The following is a 21729-nucleotide window of genomic DNA, read 5'->3' as shown; positions in this document are numbered from 1 at the left end:
TCACTTTTTTAAAAAACCCACATGCCATTCCTAACAATAGCCCACTTATCAAAAGAGGAGGAAGTACTTATGTAGAGGTAAACACTAATAGGGATATTGATAAATGAGAGGCTAGAGATAGGAATCTAACGTAGATTACTGTAGCGGAAACTTGCTCAAACAGACATACTGTACTATAAGACAATGGAGAATTTTAATTGTGTCTGAAATCTACACAAAATGCATAACAGGACAGACTGAGGAATATTTCCATTTCTGTATATGGGTAGGAAGAAATATTTGCTACTTATGGGGCTGTCAAGAGAATTTATGGGCCTCAGAACAAGCACCAGAAACTTTCCTCAGTGCCCAAAGTTAAACTTGGTTTGAATATTGAACTTTAGAGCACAGTGTTAGAAGTGTGACAAGAGCAGCTCCCATTTGGTCCTCTTTGCGTGGGGAAAGAGATCAAGAGATAATCCTCATAGCTGGCTAGGCTACCACTGACCTGTGCTCATCTTCTCTGTCTGTCTCCCTTCCGTGTAAACTGATCAGAGCTTGGAAAAGTTACTTTTTTGAACTACAACTCCCATCAGCCCAATCCAGTGGCCATGCTGGCTGGGGCTGATGGGAGTTGTAGTTTAAAAACTTTTCCAAGCTCTGAAATTGATATGTCTCAGGGAGCTGTTCTCATCTCTGACTCACCTTCCTGTTTTCTCTTCTGTGCATAGACCACCGCAAGAGAAGGAGCCATATTCTCTTTGTCTCCTCTTCTCTAGCATGAGGGGCAATGTCCAAGCATGGTCATTGCAACCTCCAACTTAGTTAGCTAGATAGAAGTAGCACCTTTCCTGTCCAGTATGTATTTCCATTAATAAAGTAGTATTTTCTTATTTTGAAACCAAGTCTGAGTGACTGAAAGCAAGATAAAAGCTCGCTTTTTCTCAGCTAAAATCACACCCATGCAGCACAGAGCACTAGTTAAGCTACATTAAGCTACATTAAGCTACATTAAGCTAAACTCTGCTAATTTATTAAAAGTCTAATTGGTATACTAGCCATAACAGCCATCACCCCGCACAATTGTTCATGGTGGAGTATCCCAGTCGCCCATGTCACTTCTAGTGGGCCTATCTAGCAAATGGAAACAAAGTCATTAAGGACGTTATGCACTCATCCAGGGTAGGCTCCAAGTTCGTAGAAACACTGACAATAGGCTTACTTGGTCACAGTAGCAGTAGACAACTATGAGCAGGCATTTTCAATTTACCACAATAGTCTGGAGCATTGGTCTGGAGCAGCCTTTCCCAACCAGTGTGCCTCCAGATGTTGGACCACAACTCCCATCAGCCTCAGCCAGCATTACCAATGGTCAGGAAAGATGGGAATTGTGGTCCAACAACATCTGGAGGCACACTGGTTGGGAAAGGCTGGTCTGGAGCATTGCTATATTGGTGGCATGTGGGAAATAATTCCCAGTGACTCGGACCTGAGTAGGTGTCCGTGCCAGTGAGCCTTGCCATGTCACTGACAGCTGCCTGAAGATGGTAGGTGCTGATGTTGGGCTTGAGCTAGATATGGATTCTCTTAGCTCTCTTAGTTTCTCTCTTTTTTTCCCAATCTTAAATTCAGTTCTCATTTCTGCAGCATTTTGCTATTTTTTTCTAAATTCTAATGAAAATTCTTCAGCATCTTAGTGCAAATTTCTCCTAATAAACACCTTTTTATATGTGGTTTTGACTAATGTGCACATTTTTGTAAGCAATTTCTCATAATATAATGCATTTTGTATGCTATTTTCACTGAGATATTTAAGTTATGTTTTATTTCTGTGACACCTTTTGGCCAAAAAGACCCCCAAATACAAAATACAAGCAAAAAAAGAACAATACAATTTACAAAAATTTAAGACAAAAGAATCTTAACATGTTTGAAAAGCAACAACTAAAACCAAATACATTCATCTTCCTGGTAAAGGGCAGTCCCCAGAAAGATGTCAGAAAGAGCAGGGGTGAGGGGGCAGGGCAGGGCAAGGAGAAAAGCTTGCTCCTCAATGGTCCCAGCACAGTCTCACCCCTGCAGTAGTACCTCTCAGTTTGTAGCTCTTCCTTATAAGGATCCAGGCAGACTCTCCCCAATATATGCATTTATGTGAACATTGTTTGGTTGGAGAACTGCATGGCAAAATTTGGATAAGTGTGAATTTTGAAGAATGACTGTGTTTCAGTCCTCTTATTGTTTTGGAAAGTGTGAATTTTATATATTTGGCTTTCAATGTGAACTGAATTGAAGTTCTCTAACATCATTAGCGTGGGCCTATTGTTCTATGCACAGATGTTCAAAAAGAAATATCATGGTACTGGAGGCCAAGGAAACATTCTGAAACAAATCTAAGGTATTAGGCCTTCACCTGTGACCTATGTCCTTAAATATTTGCATGGTTATCCCATAGACCCCCATCTTATTGGCCTTACTGTGGTGGTCCACTGATGTTAGACATGTACATGCAAAAGGCTTCTTCATAACAATGCACTGAGCTCTTTCCCCTCCTAACCAATTACCTTCTCTAGCTTGCAGATGGAGCAGAATGTCTGAATTTCTAAATGGCACCTTCAAACAGGTGGACCCTGATATAGAATGTAGTGCAGGAACTAGGTATTTTGGTGCTCCTAATTAAACCCCTTAGTTTATGACATTAAAAAGTTGTAATAAAAGTATAATTTAAATCCTAACACCCTCCAGCCAGCAGATCTGGGATTAGAATTGCTCTTTAATTAATAAATTTTAAATTTGAGTCACCATATTACTAAAACCTCAATACAGGTGCCTTTTGTAAGGATAACCTCAATTCAATAAATTAAAGCTGTACTTTTTGTTAGAAGGAATTGTCATTTTTAAAAATTTTGTCCTCTCCCTTATACAGTAATGTACCACATCCAAAATAGTGTACAAATAAGAAAGTCCACTCTGACTTGCTGATTAAAATTGGTCCATGCAGATTAATCAGTTAAAAACCAGCTGATTAATCTATGAATTAAACCCCAAAGGATGACTAAAATGCATCTGTTTTTAAATAGTTCCCAGGATACAAGTGTGCTTTGAACATAGAGTTCTCACCTCACATCTACTCTTTATGCCCCATTTAACCATTCAGCTGTATAAATATTCTGTTAAATGAACTTTGATTAATGAGTCTTTCTATTTGTTACCTAGTTCAGGAAAAGATAAACAGCTTGTATAATTTTTAATAGATCTTCACTGGGAAACAAGTTGGGTCCTGGTATTCACACACACATCATTTTGCAGATGCTCACAAGAGAATTTATTGGCTTTGGATTTTCCAGTGGTTTTAAAAAAAATCTTGTCCAGTTTTGATCATTAAGCAGACAACTGGGCAAGATTTCAAAGGCTGGAAGGTCAGCCAGAGTACATCGATTAATTTGAAAATAAGTGTGCTGCCATTTTTCCAAGAGCAGTTATTTTAATTAACTGAGCTCAACATTAAGTAATTTAGTCCACTCTAAAGAAACATCTTCTGGAGAGAAATGTCTTTAAAAAGAAGTTTCTGTCAGGGGGAATGAAATACAATTTCAGTGTAGGAAGTACCATTTTAGATGTAAAGAAAATCTTTTTTTAGTTCTTCTTTAGTTCTAAATCAAAAGGTTTGCCTCTGTATTACATAGCTTTCAACCATTGCCACCTCTGGGCACTTGAGTGCAAAACTGAGGCCCTTTTTTTGCCCACAGTTGAGTCAGGGCTAGCCGGTGGCAACTCTAGATCATGTGATTCTGCACTCTTTTGGCAATCAATGTCTTAGATCAGGGGTGGGAATTCTTTTTTCATACTGAGGGCCAGATTCCCTCTGAGGGCCATACAGCAGTGTTGGGTGGGTCAGAGGCAAAAGTAGGCAGGGCAACAAATGTAAACTTTACCTGTCTGCAGTAGGCTAGTTACACACACTCACACACCCCTCTCTATCAAGCAAACAAGAGGTATTATTAGAGTTCAAGGGCATGTTCCAGCCAGACAAAAATACTCAAGGAGGTTGCAATATAGGGCTGGTGTGGCCTGGGAAGAGGGAGTATGGCTAAGAAGGAAGTATAGCCTGGGGAGAGTCCCAAGAGACACACAGAGAGGCTAGGAAGTCAGTTTTGGCTCCCAGGCCTTAAATTCACCACTCGTCTTACAGATCTGCCAGCACTCAACATAGAATTCAACCATATATAGATTTATTTGTCTTAGCTTCATTATCAGGCCTGATGGTTGACTTCATCCCCAGAGTACTGTCTCCTGTTTCTTCCTTCATCTCATGGCTTAGAACTGCAACACCCTCCACACCCTCAAAGGCTCTGGGTGATGTAGCACTGGGTCTCACCTCAGGATCCCCTCATCCCTTAATGGGGACAAACCCTAGCTGGAGCTTTTGCTAGGCCTCCTCCTGCCACCTCTGACTCCTGGCTTGCAGCCAGCTCACAGTAGCCTCAGTGCTCCTCTTCCAGGAGCCCCCTGTTTAGCTCATGCCCTGCCCTCTTCCTTCTCCAATGTATCTTTTTCTTGCTTCCCTCTCTCTTCCCAGCCATCCCTTGCCTTCTAGTAGCTTGGAGCCATAGCGTTCTCCAACTGCTCTTTCTTCACTCCCTGGCATCTTACCGACCCAACTGACCTGAGCACAGCAAAGATGCTCATCCACTTAGCTGACAACTCCCCTTGTCTTTTGCCTTCGGTCCTTTCCAGTCCTAATTCCTGGTCAACTCCTGGGGAGTCCACTTCTAGGCACCCACATCTAAAAAATAGCATTACTTATGCAGAGGCATACATTGCTGGGGATTGTTGGCTGCAAAAAGCGATACAGAAACTCCCCACTCCTGTTTTGTTGGGGGGGGTGCAGTGGCGGCTGGTGGCTCCATGTCAGTGGGGCAGTGGATCTTCTCTCAGTTTTAGTCCTAACTTTCAAGGAGTTGTCCAAGGTGCTTCAGCTCCTTGAAAGTTTGGACTAAAACCCAGAGCAGATTCCACTGCCCCAATGACATGGAGCCACCAGCTACCACTGGCGGGATGTGCTTTGACTGTAGATCAGATCACCAGAAATAGTCCCATTAATTTTAATACAGTTAATCCTATGATAGAGACTCCTATCAAATCTGTTAGTATAAGTGAGTTAACAAATCTAGCAAAGCTAAAAGGTCGGGCTTGTTGTGACACATGTAATGATCGGTGGTACACTTCAGAAACCTCTTTCACACACACACACACACACGCATGTCTTTTTTGGCATGAAATGACTGCCTAAAAAGATAGTGTGATAGAAAAGTGCACTCTTATTATGCACTTACCCTGTCAGAGAAGCAAGAGAGCATGACGAAGGCTTAGCTGGCCATAGCCACATAGAACCTAAGAAGCTGCTTTGCGTTGAGTCAAATTATTGGCACATCTAGTTTAGAACTGTCTACGCTGACCGGCAGCAGCTCTCCAGAGTTTCAGAGTGGACTTTTTCCTAGTCCTACTGGGGTTAAACTTTGGATATACTGCATGCAAAATATGTTCTCTGTTACCGGGCTGTGACCCTTCCTCTTCCCACATCTCTTCAAATTACTTTGGGGGAAGGTTGGTGAAAGTATTCATGTTGGCTAAACTCTTGTCCTGTTCCCCTCACATTTTCCCAAGCCTACCAATGTGTATTGGTCAAACTCCTTGTGCCTCTTAATAGCTCCCTTCCTGTGCAGAATGGCATAAATAACTAACTCAGTTGATCATCAACTAGTAAGAAATGGAGCAGGGTCTGTGTGACCTTCTTGTTTGATACTTGAGAAGGATAACTTCTCTGCAGACAAATGGTGCAAGCAGAATCTCAGCTGGTTTAATTAATATGGGAATAAAGCCTAAAACTGCATGAAAAGTGTTGAATAGCTGTGTTCCTTTTGGTGTTTATTATCAGAAAATAGAACAGTCACAATTCAGCTAAAGATAGTTAGGGCTAAGGGTGCAATCCTATACAGTAGATCCCCCAGCAGAGGGGATGCAGGATTTGCCGGACACACCCACACCATGACAGGCATGCTGATGGAACTCCTCAGATACACCAGTGGAGCTGTTCTGTCAGCAAAGAAACACCAGCAAAATGGCTGATACAGGATGGAGTCATAGATAGGATATGTATGCCATAGAGGAGGACAATAAATTTCAAGAAATTGTTGAAATTTCACTTTAAATAATCCTGAAACTAATCTTCTCTTGGTTTAAGAAAAATCCAGAAATACATCCTTTTGTTACACATTGTATTACAGAATGCTAAATCGTACGTTACTGGTACTTCCAATACAGCACGGGTAGCCAACATGGTGCCCTCCATAAATTGTTGGGCTCCAACTTCTCTCCGCCCCAGCCAGCTTAGCCGATGGTCAGGGATGATGGGAGGTGTAACCAAACAAAGTAAAACTTTTGGTGCCCCATGCTATTCAAAGCCCTGCCTGAGTATTACACATGGATAGCTGTGCAGAACAGAGGCTGGGATCAAAAAAGTTTTTTAGGCATGTGTGAGTCCTTCTGCACATGAACTGAACTTTCCTTTTTGTTTCCAGCCACAGCTCCTTGGACTTGCCTTTGTGGCCTTCCTGAAGGTCAGTGAGTTTTGGGAGCAATTTGCTGGATAATGTGGAGGGCTGAAGTTGGAAAGGGGGACTCAGAGAACCCTACTTCCCATTCAGAGCTCCCGCAGTGGCTCTTTGGGTCAAGTGAGTAATTTTCCTCTTATTTAGTTGGTTCACAGCACTCAGGTTTTTATGAACATCTGTTACCGCAGTTATCTCTCTCCCTCTCTCTAAATTAAGAATTATCAAGTGCTTCAGACTTTATTCGTAAGAAAGATGATTCATGTCTTGCTTTGGATCACGCTTTGAAAAATGATGGGAAGAGTTACCTTTCAAAGTGAAGGTCATTGTATCATCCAGTGGATCAGATATTATTTCTGCTATACTTTCCATTGTAATTGACACTGCAGTTCAGCTAGCCAAGATATCAGAATTAACTTTATTGTACATCATTTCATTCATTGCAGAACAATGAATGCTTTATTTTGAAATGCAAATTTCAATAGCACCAGTAGCACAGAACCAAAGAAAAACGGAAGTTGTTTTTTATTCACCTTGTATCATGGCTCTCTAATTTCTGCAGAATACCCAAACAATATAAACTTGATTTGATGTAAATTCAAATCATCATTTTAGCACTACAGGAATGGGCTTTGTACTCACATGCTGTCCCTCACACATTACAAATAATTACTGGTTTCATCAATGTATTGTCTGCTATTACATCTGAACCAGTACACTATGGTTTGCACTTGCTGTCAAAAGTAGGATTGCAATCCATAGTTTGAAGATGATTTGCAATCCAGATTGGGAGCCAAGAAGTACAAACCATTCTTTGCTAGAATAGATGTAACAACAAACTATGTTTGATCAAACCAGGAAGTATTAATTGAAGTAGTGTGTATGTGGGAAGAGGGAGTACATGAGAACAGGATGGTTTTTCTGTTACTAAACCATGGTTTGGTATGCTAATTGCACTAGTTGGGGGGGGGAACAGAAAGCTTTCATTTTATGTTGCACAAATATCTGGAATCTTACTTGCTTTTTTATTTTAATGCAAAATGCTTCCAACTGGAATATTACATCATAATTTGCTCTACAATATGTCATCATGTCACTGAGGTTGGAAAAAATATTTCAGAATTCTAAAGATGGTGCAAACATCCTCTTTATTGGATGACATTCAAGATTTTCAGAAAGGTGAGAGCCCCAAAAGAATACTGCTATTCAAACTGTAATGTGGACGTCTGCAATTAGTGCCAAATACCTAGGTCCTGTTATTTTCCTCTCTCAAATTATGTTCCTTTTAAACCATTTGAATACATTATCAGCACCACCTAAAGTAGAATGCTGTTATTAGATGACGGCTGACAATGCAAAAATGCTGTGTTTTTAGATGACAGCTGACCATGCAAAATATAGTCTTAACTTTTCCTGCTTTTCTATAACTGAACAATTTGTCTGTTAGATAACCTGTCTGCTAAAGCATTGACCTTTATTCACAAAGGAGACTCATTATAAATGTGTCTGGCCATTTTTCATGAGTGGAAGTTTTCATGTTTTGATGCATGATTTAGTATAAATATTATAATTTTTTCCATTTTCTGATTGTACAATTGCACTAGACTAACCAAAGGCATGTTGACAGGGGCCTGCTTTTTTGTGTGCTGAAATAATTCAGTAACCACATGACTGTCATCCTGCAGTATGCTTGCTACCCAATTATTTATCACATTGGACAGAAAATGCATCCAGGCATGGTGATGTTGTGTTGAACCAATTCTTGCTTTAAATTTGGATCATATGGATGTGATTTTTACAATAACTTCTCCCTGTATAAGAACTTCTCTCTGTATAGTATCTTGCTCTAAATGGTCTTTCCAATTAACCTCAAAGAAAGGACTAGTACTAAGCATCCAAAGTAATGCAGACATAAGTGAATTGAATGGGTTAATTCTGTGGGTGTAAGAGATCTTTACATGAAGAGTCTATGTACTGGAGTCAATCACTCTACTGGGACATCTCTGTACTAGCAAAGAAGATAAGAGGATTAGTCTGTATAGTAATACATGACTACTTTCTCATTAAATGTTTTGATTTTTTGTCTTGTTCATGCTATTTTATATCATGGACCACTCAAAACCTGTTTTGTACCTCAATCCTATCTATGTGTGTTGTGAGTCCAACCTGAATTCGGTGGGATTTACTCCCAGGTAAGTGGGTACAGGAATGCAGTCTATGACATTTAAAAGTTCAGAGCAAGTAGTTATTACTAGAACAAACTTACACAGCAAATTTCAGAGAATGGCAGTGGATAAAGCACCTCTGGAAATTCGAGCCAGACTAAGCAGGTGGGGAAACAGGAAAAGGGGCCCTACAATGATGCATGGAATTCTGCAGCTCAGGAAGATGGGTCTGGCACTTAGCAATAGAGGTGATTAATAAAATCATAGACTAGTAGAGTTGGAAGGGGCCTATAAAGCCCTTGGGTCTTGTGTAGATGATGTGTTCCTACAAGATCAAGTGGAGGCTGGCCCATTACACATATGTCCTTAAAGCACTAAATATGCACTATGAAGCAAATAAAATGATAATGCAAAAATGTGCATAGTTTATAGGATACTGCTGGTAGGCACAGAGCGGATGAGGCATGTTTTCAGCTTCTCACATCCAATTAATGTCCTATGAATGCTGCTTTCAGCACTCTTGTTAATTAAAATCTCTGTGTTGCTGCCTCATAGAATTTGAGCTGGAACTACCCACAGCATTGCCTGGGGACCTGTTTTCTGTGCCAAGGCTCATCTAAGCAGTTCTTTTGGGTTTATATAGTGCCAGTATGGCTGTGCATTGCCATCATTGCTTTGAAACCACAACCAGTCCACACACCCCCCCAAAAAATATGAGATTGGAGGAAAACATTCCATATCATAAGGCAAGGGTAGCAGCGTGGTACCCTTCTGAGATTGTTGAACCACAGCTCCCATGATTCCTGATCATTGGTCCTACTAGCTGGGGCTGATAGAGTCCAACAACATCTGGAAGGTATCAGGTTGGCTGCCCCGTCATAAGGAATGAGTTCCAACCAGACGTGAGTCTCAAAACCTCTCACTGAGGAGCAAGATTCCTTGGTTAGATTCCCATAGCTTAAGATTCCCATAGCTTAAGGATGGCTATCTATTTCTTTTTCTTAATCAACAGAACAATTGGAAAATACCATTCCGACACTGTTTTCCCTTTCACTATTTACCAGACATGAATTAGAATATAAACTATTCATCCACAGATAAAGATTTCTAAAGAAAAATGACAAGATAAGCATTTCCAATCGGTGATAGTAATGATGATGGGAAATCCAGTCTAAAAACATGGGAGGTCTTGGGAGAAGGAAAATTCCAGGTTAAAAATGACTAAAATATTCTTGATCTTGGAAGAAACACCAAATCTAAATTAAGAAGTGAGCGTAGCACAGACTAATCCAAAAAATACCCATATTTTTTTAACAAAATAATTTCAGTGGGATTGGTTGATTTTTTTAAAAAATAAAAAGTATTCAGAATAGCTTGCCTGTGCATAGTGCATGCTCTAACATTGGTTAACATAGATGAAGAAACCGGGTCCAAGATCCTCAATGGAGAGCTTTGTGCCTTGTATCCTCTCAAGTTTTTTTCATGTTTGCTTTTACTGAAACAAAGGTAACAGAACCATAAAAAGCAAAGACACCCCCTCCCAAAAGACCTGGAGTAAAGGTCTTCAGGGGGAGTACAAAGAAACATATGCAAATAAAGGTCTTTCACTGTCATGCAATGGAGGGAAAACAAAACAGAATATATGTATCAAGCATTCCATAAAAGTGACAGGAAAAGATTGCTGGAGGTCATTGTCACTATCATAAACAATAAATTACCACCATACATAATAAAGCAAGTGACCCTTTAACCAGTTTCTTATGATATCCTCTCAAGTTTTGACAGTATCAGTAGTGTGTAGCTCTCCCTCTAAAAGGACCTGATGGAAATTTTATAGAAGGCAAATGGAAACATTCCTATGCTTTTGTTTGGTGTTAGGTTTTCTTGAATGGCTGCTGCACTAGTTTTTATTTAAATACGGTTATGATTATTTCTATCCTGCCTTTCAGGAGACAAATCCTTCCATGAAGGCTTACAGGTAACATCCAAATACATTCATAGAATCATAATAATGTCAAAACATAACAAGTTCATCAGGGTCCATCCTACAGGGCAACTGATGGTAGATGACCTTATGGGGGAGGGAGTGCCTCCAGCTCAAACAGGAGCAGTCGCCTCATGTTATCTTCACCTGCCTTATAGCTTTGATTTTGTGTATTTATGTATTTATTTATTATATCCCGTCTTTCCTCCAAGGAGCTCATGGTGCTCTCCTCCCCATTTTATCCTTGCAACAACCCTGTGTGGTAGACAGCAGAGACTGGTGGCTCTGATGTCAGTGGAGCAGTGAATCTGCTCCTGGTTTTAGTCTGAACTTTCAAGGAGCTATCTGGGGCCCCACTGACAATGGAGCCACCAGTCTCCACTGGTGGTGGGTTAGGATGAGAGAAGATGACTGGCCCAAGATCACCTTGTGAGCTGAGCTTTCATGGCTTGACCACTACACCACGCTGGCTTGTGAAGTGGGTTTTGGTGTTTTGCCTCTTTTAAAATAATTTTGTATGGTTGTGTGAATTTAATTTTGTATTGGGTGTTCTGAATTTATGTTTTTAGTGATTTTATGTCCAAATCCACAACAGAGCTTTATTCCATTTTAAACAGTCATGGCTTCCCCCAAAGAATTCTGGAAAGTGTAGTTTGTGAAGTTGCTAGGAGACTGTTATTCCCCTTACAGAGCTCCAATTCGCAGAATTCTCTGGGAAGAGGGGCTGACTGTTAAATTACTTTGGCCATTGGAGCTCTGTCAGGGGAATAGGAGTCTCCTAACTACTCTCAGTACCCGTCACAAACTACAACCCCAGGATTCTTTGGGGGAAACCATGACTGTTTCAAGTGGAATAAATGTCTGGTGTGGGTTTGGCCTTAATGGAAATATTTAACCAATTTGAGCCTTTGGGAAAATGGTATGCAAATAGAATTGAGCTCCTTGGAGGAAAGGTGGGATAGAAATGTAATAAATAAATAAGTACACTAACTAAAGAAAGAAAATACTAACTTATAAAATTGTCTGAGAGTCTCCTCTTAGCTATTCCATTTGTGGGCCAGATGTTGGATATCAATTGCTCTCAGACAAATATCTTCAAGGTTTACTATGGCTATGGAACTCTCTTCTCCGGAGATTGTAAGTTCTTTTTATTTGGACAATAACGTACAAAAGTGCATTTTATTAAGGGGAACATTGCTTGCAATAATGCATATTATAGGCAAATTGCACATAGATATGTACGAAGTAGGAGAAATGCACACAAAAATGCATAAAACATTCAAAATGCACAAAAATGCCCTGAATTTAAGACTGGAAAAATGAGAAATAGAAACTGAAACTGATAGTTTCATCCATCCCTACTCTGCATACAGCTTTCTTTAGTCAGGCTGGATGGCTCCTTATCTCAGCAAGGACAAAGTTCTACTTCGTTCCCATTTGGAGTGGTTGGGATGTGTGTATGGTGCCCATGAAAATGTATATGAGTTGGAAAGAAAGAGAGTTAAACAAATGGTGTGCCAGGTTTGGTAATAGCAATCTTAAGGTAGCTCCTTCTTGATAGCGATCGTGCTAGAAGATTTCATTAAATAGCAACATCTTCTTCCAAGTCATATTTCCTTGCAGGGGGATTTCCTGTCTTACATGAAACATATTTCTATCTAAATGACCTCATGTTTCTGTAAAAACACATTCCAAGGAAAGGAGGAATATTGTGAGCTAGATTGTCTCTCTGATTTAAAGGGCCAAACTAGATATTCACTTACATGCAGCTATGCATCTCTCCCACCCCAAATATAATTACAGGTATGGGGAAGCCCAATTCTTAATGGGAAGGCAGCGCATGGGGAGGTGAGATTTATCTCTTCACTTCCTCACTGTGAGATTACACACACACACACAGTAGAAACTTTAGAAGAAAAGTTTGGTTGGTTTCAATAGGGACTTTTTCCTACAAGCTCCACAAGGGGGTTGTTAGGAATCTCCATTCCATCCATTGTCAAGGAATGTAGAGATAAGCCTTCTCTCCCTAGTAAGAATTATTACTATAATAATTGTGCCTGTAATTATTTCAGGAAAAACCAGATACAACCTATTACCTATTAAGAGTGGCCTCACCACTGTTGTCCATGTACTGGTAACCTCCAGGATGGATTACTGTAATGTGCTGTATGTGAGGCTGCCCTTGAGGTTGGTCCAGAAGCTGCAGCTGGTGCAAAATGTGGTGGTGAGACTGCTCACTAAGGCAGGGTATCACCAACATGTTATCCTGCTGCTAGAAAAATTGCACTGGCTGCCCTTTAGGTTCCGGGCCAAGATGAAGGTTCTAATTTTAGTGTACAAAGCCCTACACAGCTTGGGACCAGGACACCTAAAAGATCATCTAACCTCTTATATACCCAGCTGATCACTGCGCTCTGCAGGTGAGTGCCTCCTGCAGATACTGTCTTATCAGTGGTCTGCACAGCATAACACAGGACGTGGACCTTTAGTGTTGTGGCACCTACCCTTTGGAATTCCCTTAAATATTAGACAGGCACCTTCTCTGTTATCTTTTCAGTGCCTACTGAAGACCTTCCTCTTTCAACAAGCCTTTTAAGGAGAGGCCTTATCCCAGTCTGCATCTGTGCTGGAATTGCTTTTTAATGTTTTTAACATTTTTAAATATGTTTTTAATATGTTTTTAAAGATGTTTTAATATGTTTGAAGTCTTTTTTTTAAAGATGTTTTAAAGTGCTTTTAGTGCTTTTGTTTGCCACCCTGGGCTCCTGGGAAGAAGGGCAGGATATAAACGAACGAACGAACGAAAGAAAGTCTACTTTGGTCTTTAAACCTTATTCCCAAAACTGGTGTAACATTTCTGCAAAACTAAGGTATATTTCATAGCTTTGCCTTGGTGCTCATATTGTTAAACCTCACCCTTGTTTACAGGTCTAATAAGTCTTAGCATCAGTCCACTTTTACAACAATACTGCACTTTAAAAGTAAAAAGGATGTCAATTTTTTTGTTTTATCCACATTTATATGCATTGTGTTCTTAAGATGAAATAGAGAAGCTACCTTGAAAGGTCTATGGAGCCAATTTAAAATGGAGGCAATTTCAATTATATTTTTAAAATCATCATAATCTTCATGCTTGATAATATTTCAAGCCATGCTCATGCATGGGATCTGATGCATATTTTTGGATCATATTTATGAGTATGCATAATTTGAGAATAGCTTTATTCAGCATCACTTCCACTTAAGCTCACCACTTAAGAAGTCTATCTGTGCATGTTCCCACTTTGATGTGTTCCTTTCTTGTTTCGAAATCTGATGCTACACTTGATCTAATAAAAAGTAAGAGGCAAATGCAGACCAGTTGCAGTCACAATGACATCTGAAGAAGGAGACAGCAAGAGAGAGTTAGGCCAGCCAACATAAAATTATATTATACATGTGTAAGATAGAGCCAGATGCACTAGTATATACAAAAATAAAGCATTTATTTTCTTCTACATTAACTGATTACTGTTAAGTTCATGACCTCTGTGTTATACTTATTCCAACTCCTCTCATTTGGTAGAAGGAGATTTAATAAGACCTGCTCTTTCATGTGCTAAATAGCAAGTTAGTGGTGTTTAAAAGGTAGGAAATTCAGTAAAGCCAAGACATTTACTTTGTGTATCTTCATTTTAGAGTTTACTGGTTTTCAAATGCAGTAGTTTAGATCCTACCTTTTTGCTCTATGAATGGAAGGAGCTTCCATTCATGGATACATGGAAGGAGTCCTTCCTTCCACTGACAGAGCAATAACCTAGTATCCCAGACAATGGCCTGGTTCACATGTCACTTTACACCATAGTTAAACTAAACTTTGATTTAAATCAGAATGCTGAAATTGGGGGTGTTTTGCTCCTTCTCTGTTTCTGCTGCTGCATGGAAACAAGCTGTGGTCTGACTTAGTGTTACCTCTGAGCCTGGACTTGTGGTTTATTTCTCTCCATAACAAACCACAAGCAGTAACCAAGATTTGTTCTTGACTTACCTCTTGTGGTTTCTTCAGGGGAAGCCATGAGCCTAGGTTCAGGCATTACCATGGCTTATTTCCTGACTGAAGCAGCAGCAGGAGTGTGAGAGAAGCAAAGTGTCCGTGATTTCAGCAGCATGAACCAGCACACTGTGCGTTCACATTTAAGCGAGCAACAAGAGGTAAAAAACCAGGATGCTGAAAGAGTCTTTATTATGTACAAAAGTACTATATTAAAAATAGGTAGGAATTATAGTTGAAAATACAACAGAAATCTTTCAGCATCCTGGTTTTTTACCTCTTGTTGCTCGCTTTTGTGGATGCTACACACTCTACTTTTTGCGTTCACATTTAAACCATACTTTAGTTTAACTGTGATTTATAGTGAAGTGTGAACCAGGCCATTATGTTTAAATAACTGAAAAGTACAATTATAACAGTAATTGGACATCAGAGTAAACTGCAAAGAATGGTTATGGGATCTTTTTCCTTGAAGGCTGAATAGTCTTCTATCAGTGATGCTTAAGGTCCAAAAATATAATTGCTTAGGGCCTGTGTTTGGGCAAGATGATGTCATGGGTCCATTTTATCCCTGATTCTCTTTGAATGCTAAGCAAAATTAAAGGTTTTTTTTTAACAAATGGCATTTTTGGGGGTGGCATATCAATATTTAACAAAAGAATGTCCCCCCCTTTCATTTTCACCTGTAACTCCTAGCATGGCTATACAATATTTCTAGAGATCAGTCGCACAGTCTGCAGCCAGCCATGTATAATTTTCACAGAAGGAAAACCACTAAACCAGTTTGTAGTCTTAGGAAATTCTATGGGCTCCTACTGTGAGGAAGGGCCTGGATATAAATCGAATAAATAAATAAAATAATAATAAATATAAATTTTCATGTGAGTATCTTGTACGGCTATAATAATTTTTCATTGCCACTTCAGACAGAACATGTGCACATATTATAATACTGCATGGTTCTTTCATCTAAACAGCAAAATGTCCACATATTTTATTTATATATTTATTATTTAAATATTCATAAGCTGGCTTTCTGGACCTTGGCACACAAAACAGATGCATAAAAATAAAATATTCTAATAAAAAATAAAAATACATGAAGCCAACAATAGCGTAAAGTTTAAATTCAACCAGCATAAACATCATTTCCAAAGCTGCAACAATAAACATAAATAAAACAGCAGCATAACCAAATAAAGTATATATATGAAAATCCATTAAAAATGGGTGGGTTTTCAAAGCCTGGGCCAACTAACATCCTTTGAGAGGAGGTTTCTTAGCATAGGGACCACTATTGAGAAAGCCCTGACCCCATAATGCCTGCCAATATAAATTATCTTAAAGGTGGGCCAACCAGGGTCTTACTTATTTTGATGTTTTGTATATGACTTGCTTTTGTGGTTCTTAGTTGTTTTACTTATGTACATTGGTTAGAAATATTTATCTATGAAATTGTTATTGAAAGTAGTAGCAATAGTATTGTTTCATTTTGGTTTCACTGATTATAGTGCATTTGTATCTGGTCATCCGCTCTATTATCTTCTTCTGGTAACAATTCCTTCTAAAACTTTGAAACGGAATGTTTTTTCTTTACTTCTCTTAAAGAAACCTTCCTTAGACCCAGATGACCTGAACAACTATAGACCGGTGGCGAATGTCCCCTTTTGGGGCAAGGTTCTGGAGCGGGTGGTTGCTGGTCAGCTCCAGATGCTCTTGGATGAGACCGATTATCTGGATCCGTTTCAATCCGGTTTTAGGCCTGGTTTTGGCACTGAAACAGCCTCGGTCGCCCTGTATGATGACCTTTGTCGGGAGAGGGACAGAGGGAGTGTGACTCTGTTGATTCTCCTTGATCTCTCAGCGGCGTTTGATACCATCGACCATGGTATCCTTCTGGGGAGACTCGCGGAGTTGGGAGTTGGAGGCACTGCTTGGCAGTGGTTCCGCTCCTACTTGGCGGATCGTCACCAGAAGGTAGTACTTGGGGAACATTGCTCGACACCTTGGACTCTCCATTGTGGAGTCCCCCAGGGGTCAGTTTTGTCCCCCATGCTTTTTAACATCTACATGCAGCCTCTGGGTGCCGTCATCAGGAGCTTTGGAGTGCGTTGTCACCAGTACGCTGATGACACGCAGCTCTATTTCTCCTTTTCATCTTCTACAGGTGAGTCTGTGGATGTGCTGAATCACTGCCTGACCGCGATAATGGACTGGATGAGAGCTAATAAACAGACTCAATCCAGACAAGACTGAGACACTGTTGGTGAATGCCTTCCCTGCCCAGATGGTGGATGCTTACCCTGTTCTAGATGGGGTTACACTCCCCTTGAAGGAACAGGTTCGTAGTCTTGGGGTTCTTTTCGATCCTTCCTTGTCTCTTGAGGCGCAAGTGGCCACGGTGGCAAGGAATGCATTCTACCACCTTCGGTTGGTAGCCCAGCTACGCCCCTATCTGGACAGGGATGACCTCGCCTCAGTTGTTCATGCTCTGGTAACTTCTAGGTTGGATTACTGTAATGCGCTCTACGTAGGGCTGCCCTTGAAGACAGTTCGGAAACTCCAGCTAGTGCAAAATGCAGCAGCCAGACTGCTGACGAGGACCAGCCGGTCAGCGCATATAACACCTGTTCTGGCCCATTTGCACTGGCTACCTATTTGCTTCCGAGCCAGATTCAAGGTGCTGGTTTTGACCTATAAAGCCTTACATGGCGTGGGACCGCAGTATCTTGTGGAACGCCTCTCTCGCTATGAACCGACCCGGTCACTTCGCTCAGCGTCTAAGGCCCTCCTCCGGGTACCAACCCATCGGGAAGCCTGGAGGACAGTTACTCGATCTAGGGCCTTTTCTGTAGTGGCCCCCGAATTGTGGAACAGCCTCCCCGAAGAAGTATGCCTGGCGCCGACGCTTCTATCTTTTCGGCGCCAGGTTAAGACCTGGCTATGCTCCCAGGCATTTTAATGTGTTTCATGTTACAATTTTAAATCTCTTTGTTTCAGTTTATTTATTGTGATATTTTGTATTTCTGTATTTTTAATCTTTTGTACACCGCCCAGAGAGCTATTCGCTATGGGCGGTTTAAAAATGAAATAAATAAATAAATAAATAAATACTTCCTCACAAACTGTTCCAAACATAAAACTCCATGGAAATTCCAGTGGAATAACTGCAAGTGTGGCCTTTTCTACTCACTTTAATGGAAGAGGCAGTTCTGTGCAACCATTTTACATGCATGGATTTACTCCTTCCATAAATGAATAGGGACACTTTTGATAGCAGTACTCTTTGTACAGATTAGAGCTTTCACACTCACAGAAAACCACTTGATCTAGGGTTCCCAAACTGGTCTGTGAACCACCAGTGGTCCATGAGCTTCATTCTGCAGCATGTCCACATTAAATATTCATACTGATTTATTTATTTATTTATTTATTTATTGCACTTGTATACCGCCCCATAGCCGAAGCTCTCTGGGCGGTTTACAGCAATCAAAAACATTAAAACAAATATACAATTTAAAACACATATTTTAAAAACAATTTAAAACACAATTTTAAAATTTATGAACTTTATTTCTGAACTGAAATTCATTTTAATATTTCTTGCTTGCAGCTGCCACCTGTCCAGCAATCCTGTCCAGATCTCTCTGTCCCTGAGGAGTAAGTTTGCGACCTCCATCTTTGTCTTTCTCCACCATTTTGAGTCCTCCCAAAGCCTGGAGCACTCTCCTTGCAACGCTCTTGGAGCCCTGGCTGAAAAGGCTGGGCATTACACCGTTGCACTGGCGGCCCCCATATATCTTGGTCATGGAGCCCACTCCAGCACCACCACAAAGATACAGATGGTGGGCTGTGGATGCAGCTCTAGTGTAGAACCAGTTCTCGTCATAGGGAGCCAATTCCTTGTGTTTGGCTAGTTTGACTGCGTCCACCCATTCAGGTACTTTCAGTTTACCTGACTTTTTGAGGAAGGCTGCAAGGGCCCTCACAAACTCCTGCTGGTTCACGTCTTTTACAGTTATGCCAGGCATCGTGCTACTGCCTCTGCACTCCCGGGCAGGAAAAAGAGAGTGCACAGGGTTACCCACCTGCTACTCCAATAAATTGTATATTTATTGCTTCTTTGATTTTTGTATTTTATTTTATTTGCCAATATTTTTATTATATTTTATTTCTGTATTTTATTGTATTACAGTTTGAATTCTATAGAGTCCAAATTGTAGTAGAATATTTTATTTATTTTATTTATTTATTTATTTAAAATATTTCTATCCCACCCCTCTACCCTATAATAGGGCACTCAGGGCAGCTTACAAAAATAAAATCAAACATGTACATAATAAAATTGTAAACTATAGCAAATAAAAAAGCAATAAAATATAACTGAAAATCATACACAGTGCATTACAATTGCTACAACATTCAGAAAAATCATTAAATGGTTCACCAAGACCAACAGCAATTATCAAGTGGCCCATGGAGGAAAAAAGTTTGGGAACCACTGAACTAGATCAAGGCATTCTATAGCCTATTCCTCAGGATTCATGAGCAGAGTTTTCTGCTACCTCCCAAAGGGATTTTAATCATCTTGCTGCTATACATGCTAAATAACCATAAAGAGGCAGCTAAATATCAACAATATAGGCCAATAGAGAAGTGGAACAGTTTTTAAAAGGCATGCACTTACCCAACATCTCAAGTCCAAAGATGCCAAAAGGAAAATAAATAAATGCTAGCACTGGACATGCCAATAAAAGAGCAAGTGGAAAGACCAATAGAAGACCAAACAAACAAGCAAGCAAACAGTTCCTTGAATTTCCTTAGTCTGCTAGAACTGATATGTGTAACATTGAACTGGTCAGTTACTGAGATTGCCATGATGAAAATATAATCTCATGGGCGAAACTTCAATGAGTGAAGTCACCTCTAGCAGTTATGTATATACCACTATATTAATTATGTAGGTATTTTATGTTAATTGATTTTAATGATTTTACTATATATTATCCTTTGTTGTGACTACCCTGTGATTGTTGTGGTGAAGGGCTGTAAAAATAATATTTTAATTAATAAATAAAAATGTTCTTCATACTCATTTGCTGACTGATCTAAGAATGGCATCCTTCATACTTGGCTGTCTCTATATCACTGTGTAGTATTTATTAATATTTTCTTTACAACTTTCCTGTATGACTGCCTTAACAGCATCAATAACACAATTTTGGACAGCCTTTTCTAGCAATTCTCTCCAATATTTTCTCACTGAATGCCAACGACTAGTAACTATTTTTAAACAAAAACTAACTCTGGTTGTCACTAGTGCCATGCAGGCATCTCTTCTTTTATTTTCTCCATGGACATCAAGTAGACTTTTAGAATAACTTTGAATCCCACTGAAGTCATCTAAATTTGAATAATACTGGAAGATTTCCAATCCTACCCCACAAATATCCTTAATGACCTCTATAAAATAATTCCCAAAATATTTCTGCTTCCAGTTGTTAGTTACAAAACAGGCCACCTTTTCAACTAGACCAGCCAAGAAAATGTGCAGTGGCTAAAGAAGTATAATTTTCTTCCCATAGCGCAGGGGTAGCCAACACGATGTCCTCTGTATGTTGTTGGGCTATAATTCCCATAATCCTTGACAGTTGGACATATTGGTGGGTCTGATGGGAAGTGGGGAGTTGTAGTCCAATAACATCTGGAGGGCTGCAGGCACCATGCTGGCTATGCTTGCTATTGTGTATCACTTAACCAGTTGCAAAGATTGCATGTTGTTGTTATGTGCCTTAAAGTCGATTATGACATATGGCGACCCTATGAATCAGTGACCTCCAAGAGCATCTGTCATGAACCACCCTGTTCAGATCTTGTAAGTTCAGGTCTGTGGCTTCCTTTATGGAATCAATCCATCTCTTGTTCAGCCTTCCTCTTTTTCTACTCCCTTCTTTTCCCCCCAGCATTAAGGTCTTTTCTAGTGAATCATGTCTTCTCATTATGTGTCCAAAGTATGAGAATCTCATTTTAGCTTCTAGTGATAGTTCTGGTTTAATTTGTTCTAACACCCAATTATTGGTCTTTTTCGCGGTCCATGATATGCTCAAAGCTCTCCTCCAACACTACATTTCAAATGAATTGATTTTTCTCTTACATCCTTTTTTCATTGTCCAACTTTCACATCCATACATAGAGATCATGAATACCATGGTCTGAATGATCTTGAATTTAGTGTTCAGTGATACATGTTTGCATTTGAGGATCTTTTCTAGTTCTCTCATAGCTGCCCTCCCCAGTCCTAGCCTTCTTCTGATTTCTTGACTGTTGTCTCCATTTTGGTTAATGACTGTGCCAAGGTATTTCTAATCCTTGACAAGTTCAATGTCCTCGTTGTCAACTTTAAAGTTACATGACTCTTCTGCTGTCATTACTTTAGTCTTCTTGACATTTAACTGTAGTCCTGCTTTTGTGCTTTCCTCTTTAACTTTCATCAGCATTTGTTTCAAATCATTACTGGTTTCTGCTAAGAGTATGGTATTGTCTGCATATCTTAAATTATTGATATTTCTCCCTCCAGTTTTCATACCTCCTTCATCTTGGTTCAATCCCGCTTTCCATATAATATGTTCTGCATATAAATTAAACAAATAGGGTGAGAAAATACACTCCTGTTTCACAATCTTTCCGATGGGGAACCAATCAGTTTCTCCATATTCTGTCCTTACTGTAGCCTCTTGTCCAGAGTATAGGTTGTGCATCGGGGCAATGAGATGCTGTGGCACCCCCATTTCTTTTAAAGCATTCCATAGTTTTTCATGATCTAAACAATCAAAGGCTTTGCTGTAATCTATAAAGCACAGGGTGATTTCCTTCTGAAATTCCTTGGCCTATTCCATTATCCGACATACATTTGTGATATGATCTCTGGTACCTCTTCCTTTTCTAAATCCAGCTTGGATGTCT

The 21729-nt window shown here is 39.9% G+C and overlaps 2 protein-coding genes across 18 annotated transcripts in view; both read right to left on the bottom strand.

The window, feature by feature from the left end:
* Positions 1-21729, bottom strand: part of LOC133364485 (uncharacterized) — a 54285-nt gene that overhangs the window by 18171 nt on the left and 14385 nt on the right. For 14 of the 17 annotated variants that reach the window (XR_009757956.1, XM_061585150.1, XM_061585152.1 and 11 more), the window contains one exon: positions 13988-14065. The exons of 1 other annotated variant lie outside the window; for it this stretch is intronic. Coding sequence is in view for 13 of the 16 variants with exons in the window: in XM_061585150.1 (XP_061441134.1) it covers positions 13988-14065 (78 nt within the window). In the remaining 3 variants the exon portion in view is untranslated. Of the gene's footprint in view, positions 1-10130; positions 10248-13987; positions 14116-21729 lie in introns of all 17 variants that reach the window. 2 more of the 17 variants (XR_009757957.1, XR_009757958.1) reach the window with 2 other exon arrangements.
* LOC133364488 (small ribosomal subunit protein eS19-like) lies at positions 18327-18872 on the bottom strand. Its single transcript, XM_061585164.1, has one exon. The coding sequence runs from the start codon at positions 18795-18797 to the stop codon at positions 18360-18362; it is 438 nt and encodes a 145-aa protein (XP_061441148.1). The 5' UTR covers positions 18798-18872; the 3' UTR covers positions 18327-18359.

The sequence above is a fragment of the Rhineura floridana genome, chromosome 9 (assembly GCF_030035675.1).
Source record: "Rhineura floridana isolate rRhiFlo1 chromosome 9, rRhiFlo1.hap2, whole genome shotgun sequence".
Lineage (NCBI taxonomy): Eukaryota > Metazoa > Chordata > Lepidosauria > Squamata > Rhineuridae > Rhineura > Rhineura floridana.
Note: the sequence above shows the minus strand (reverse complement) of the source record. Positions and strands in the feature narration are given on the sequence as shown.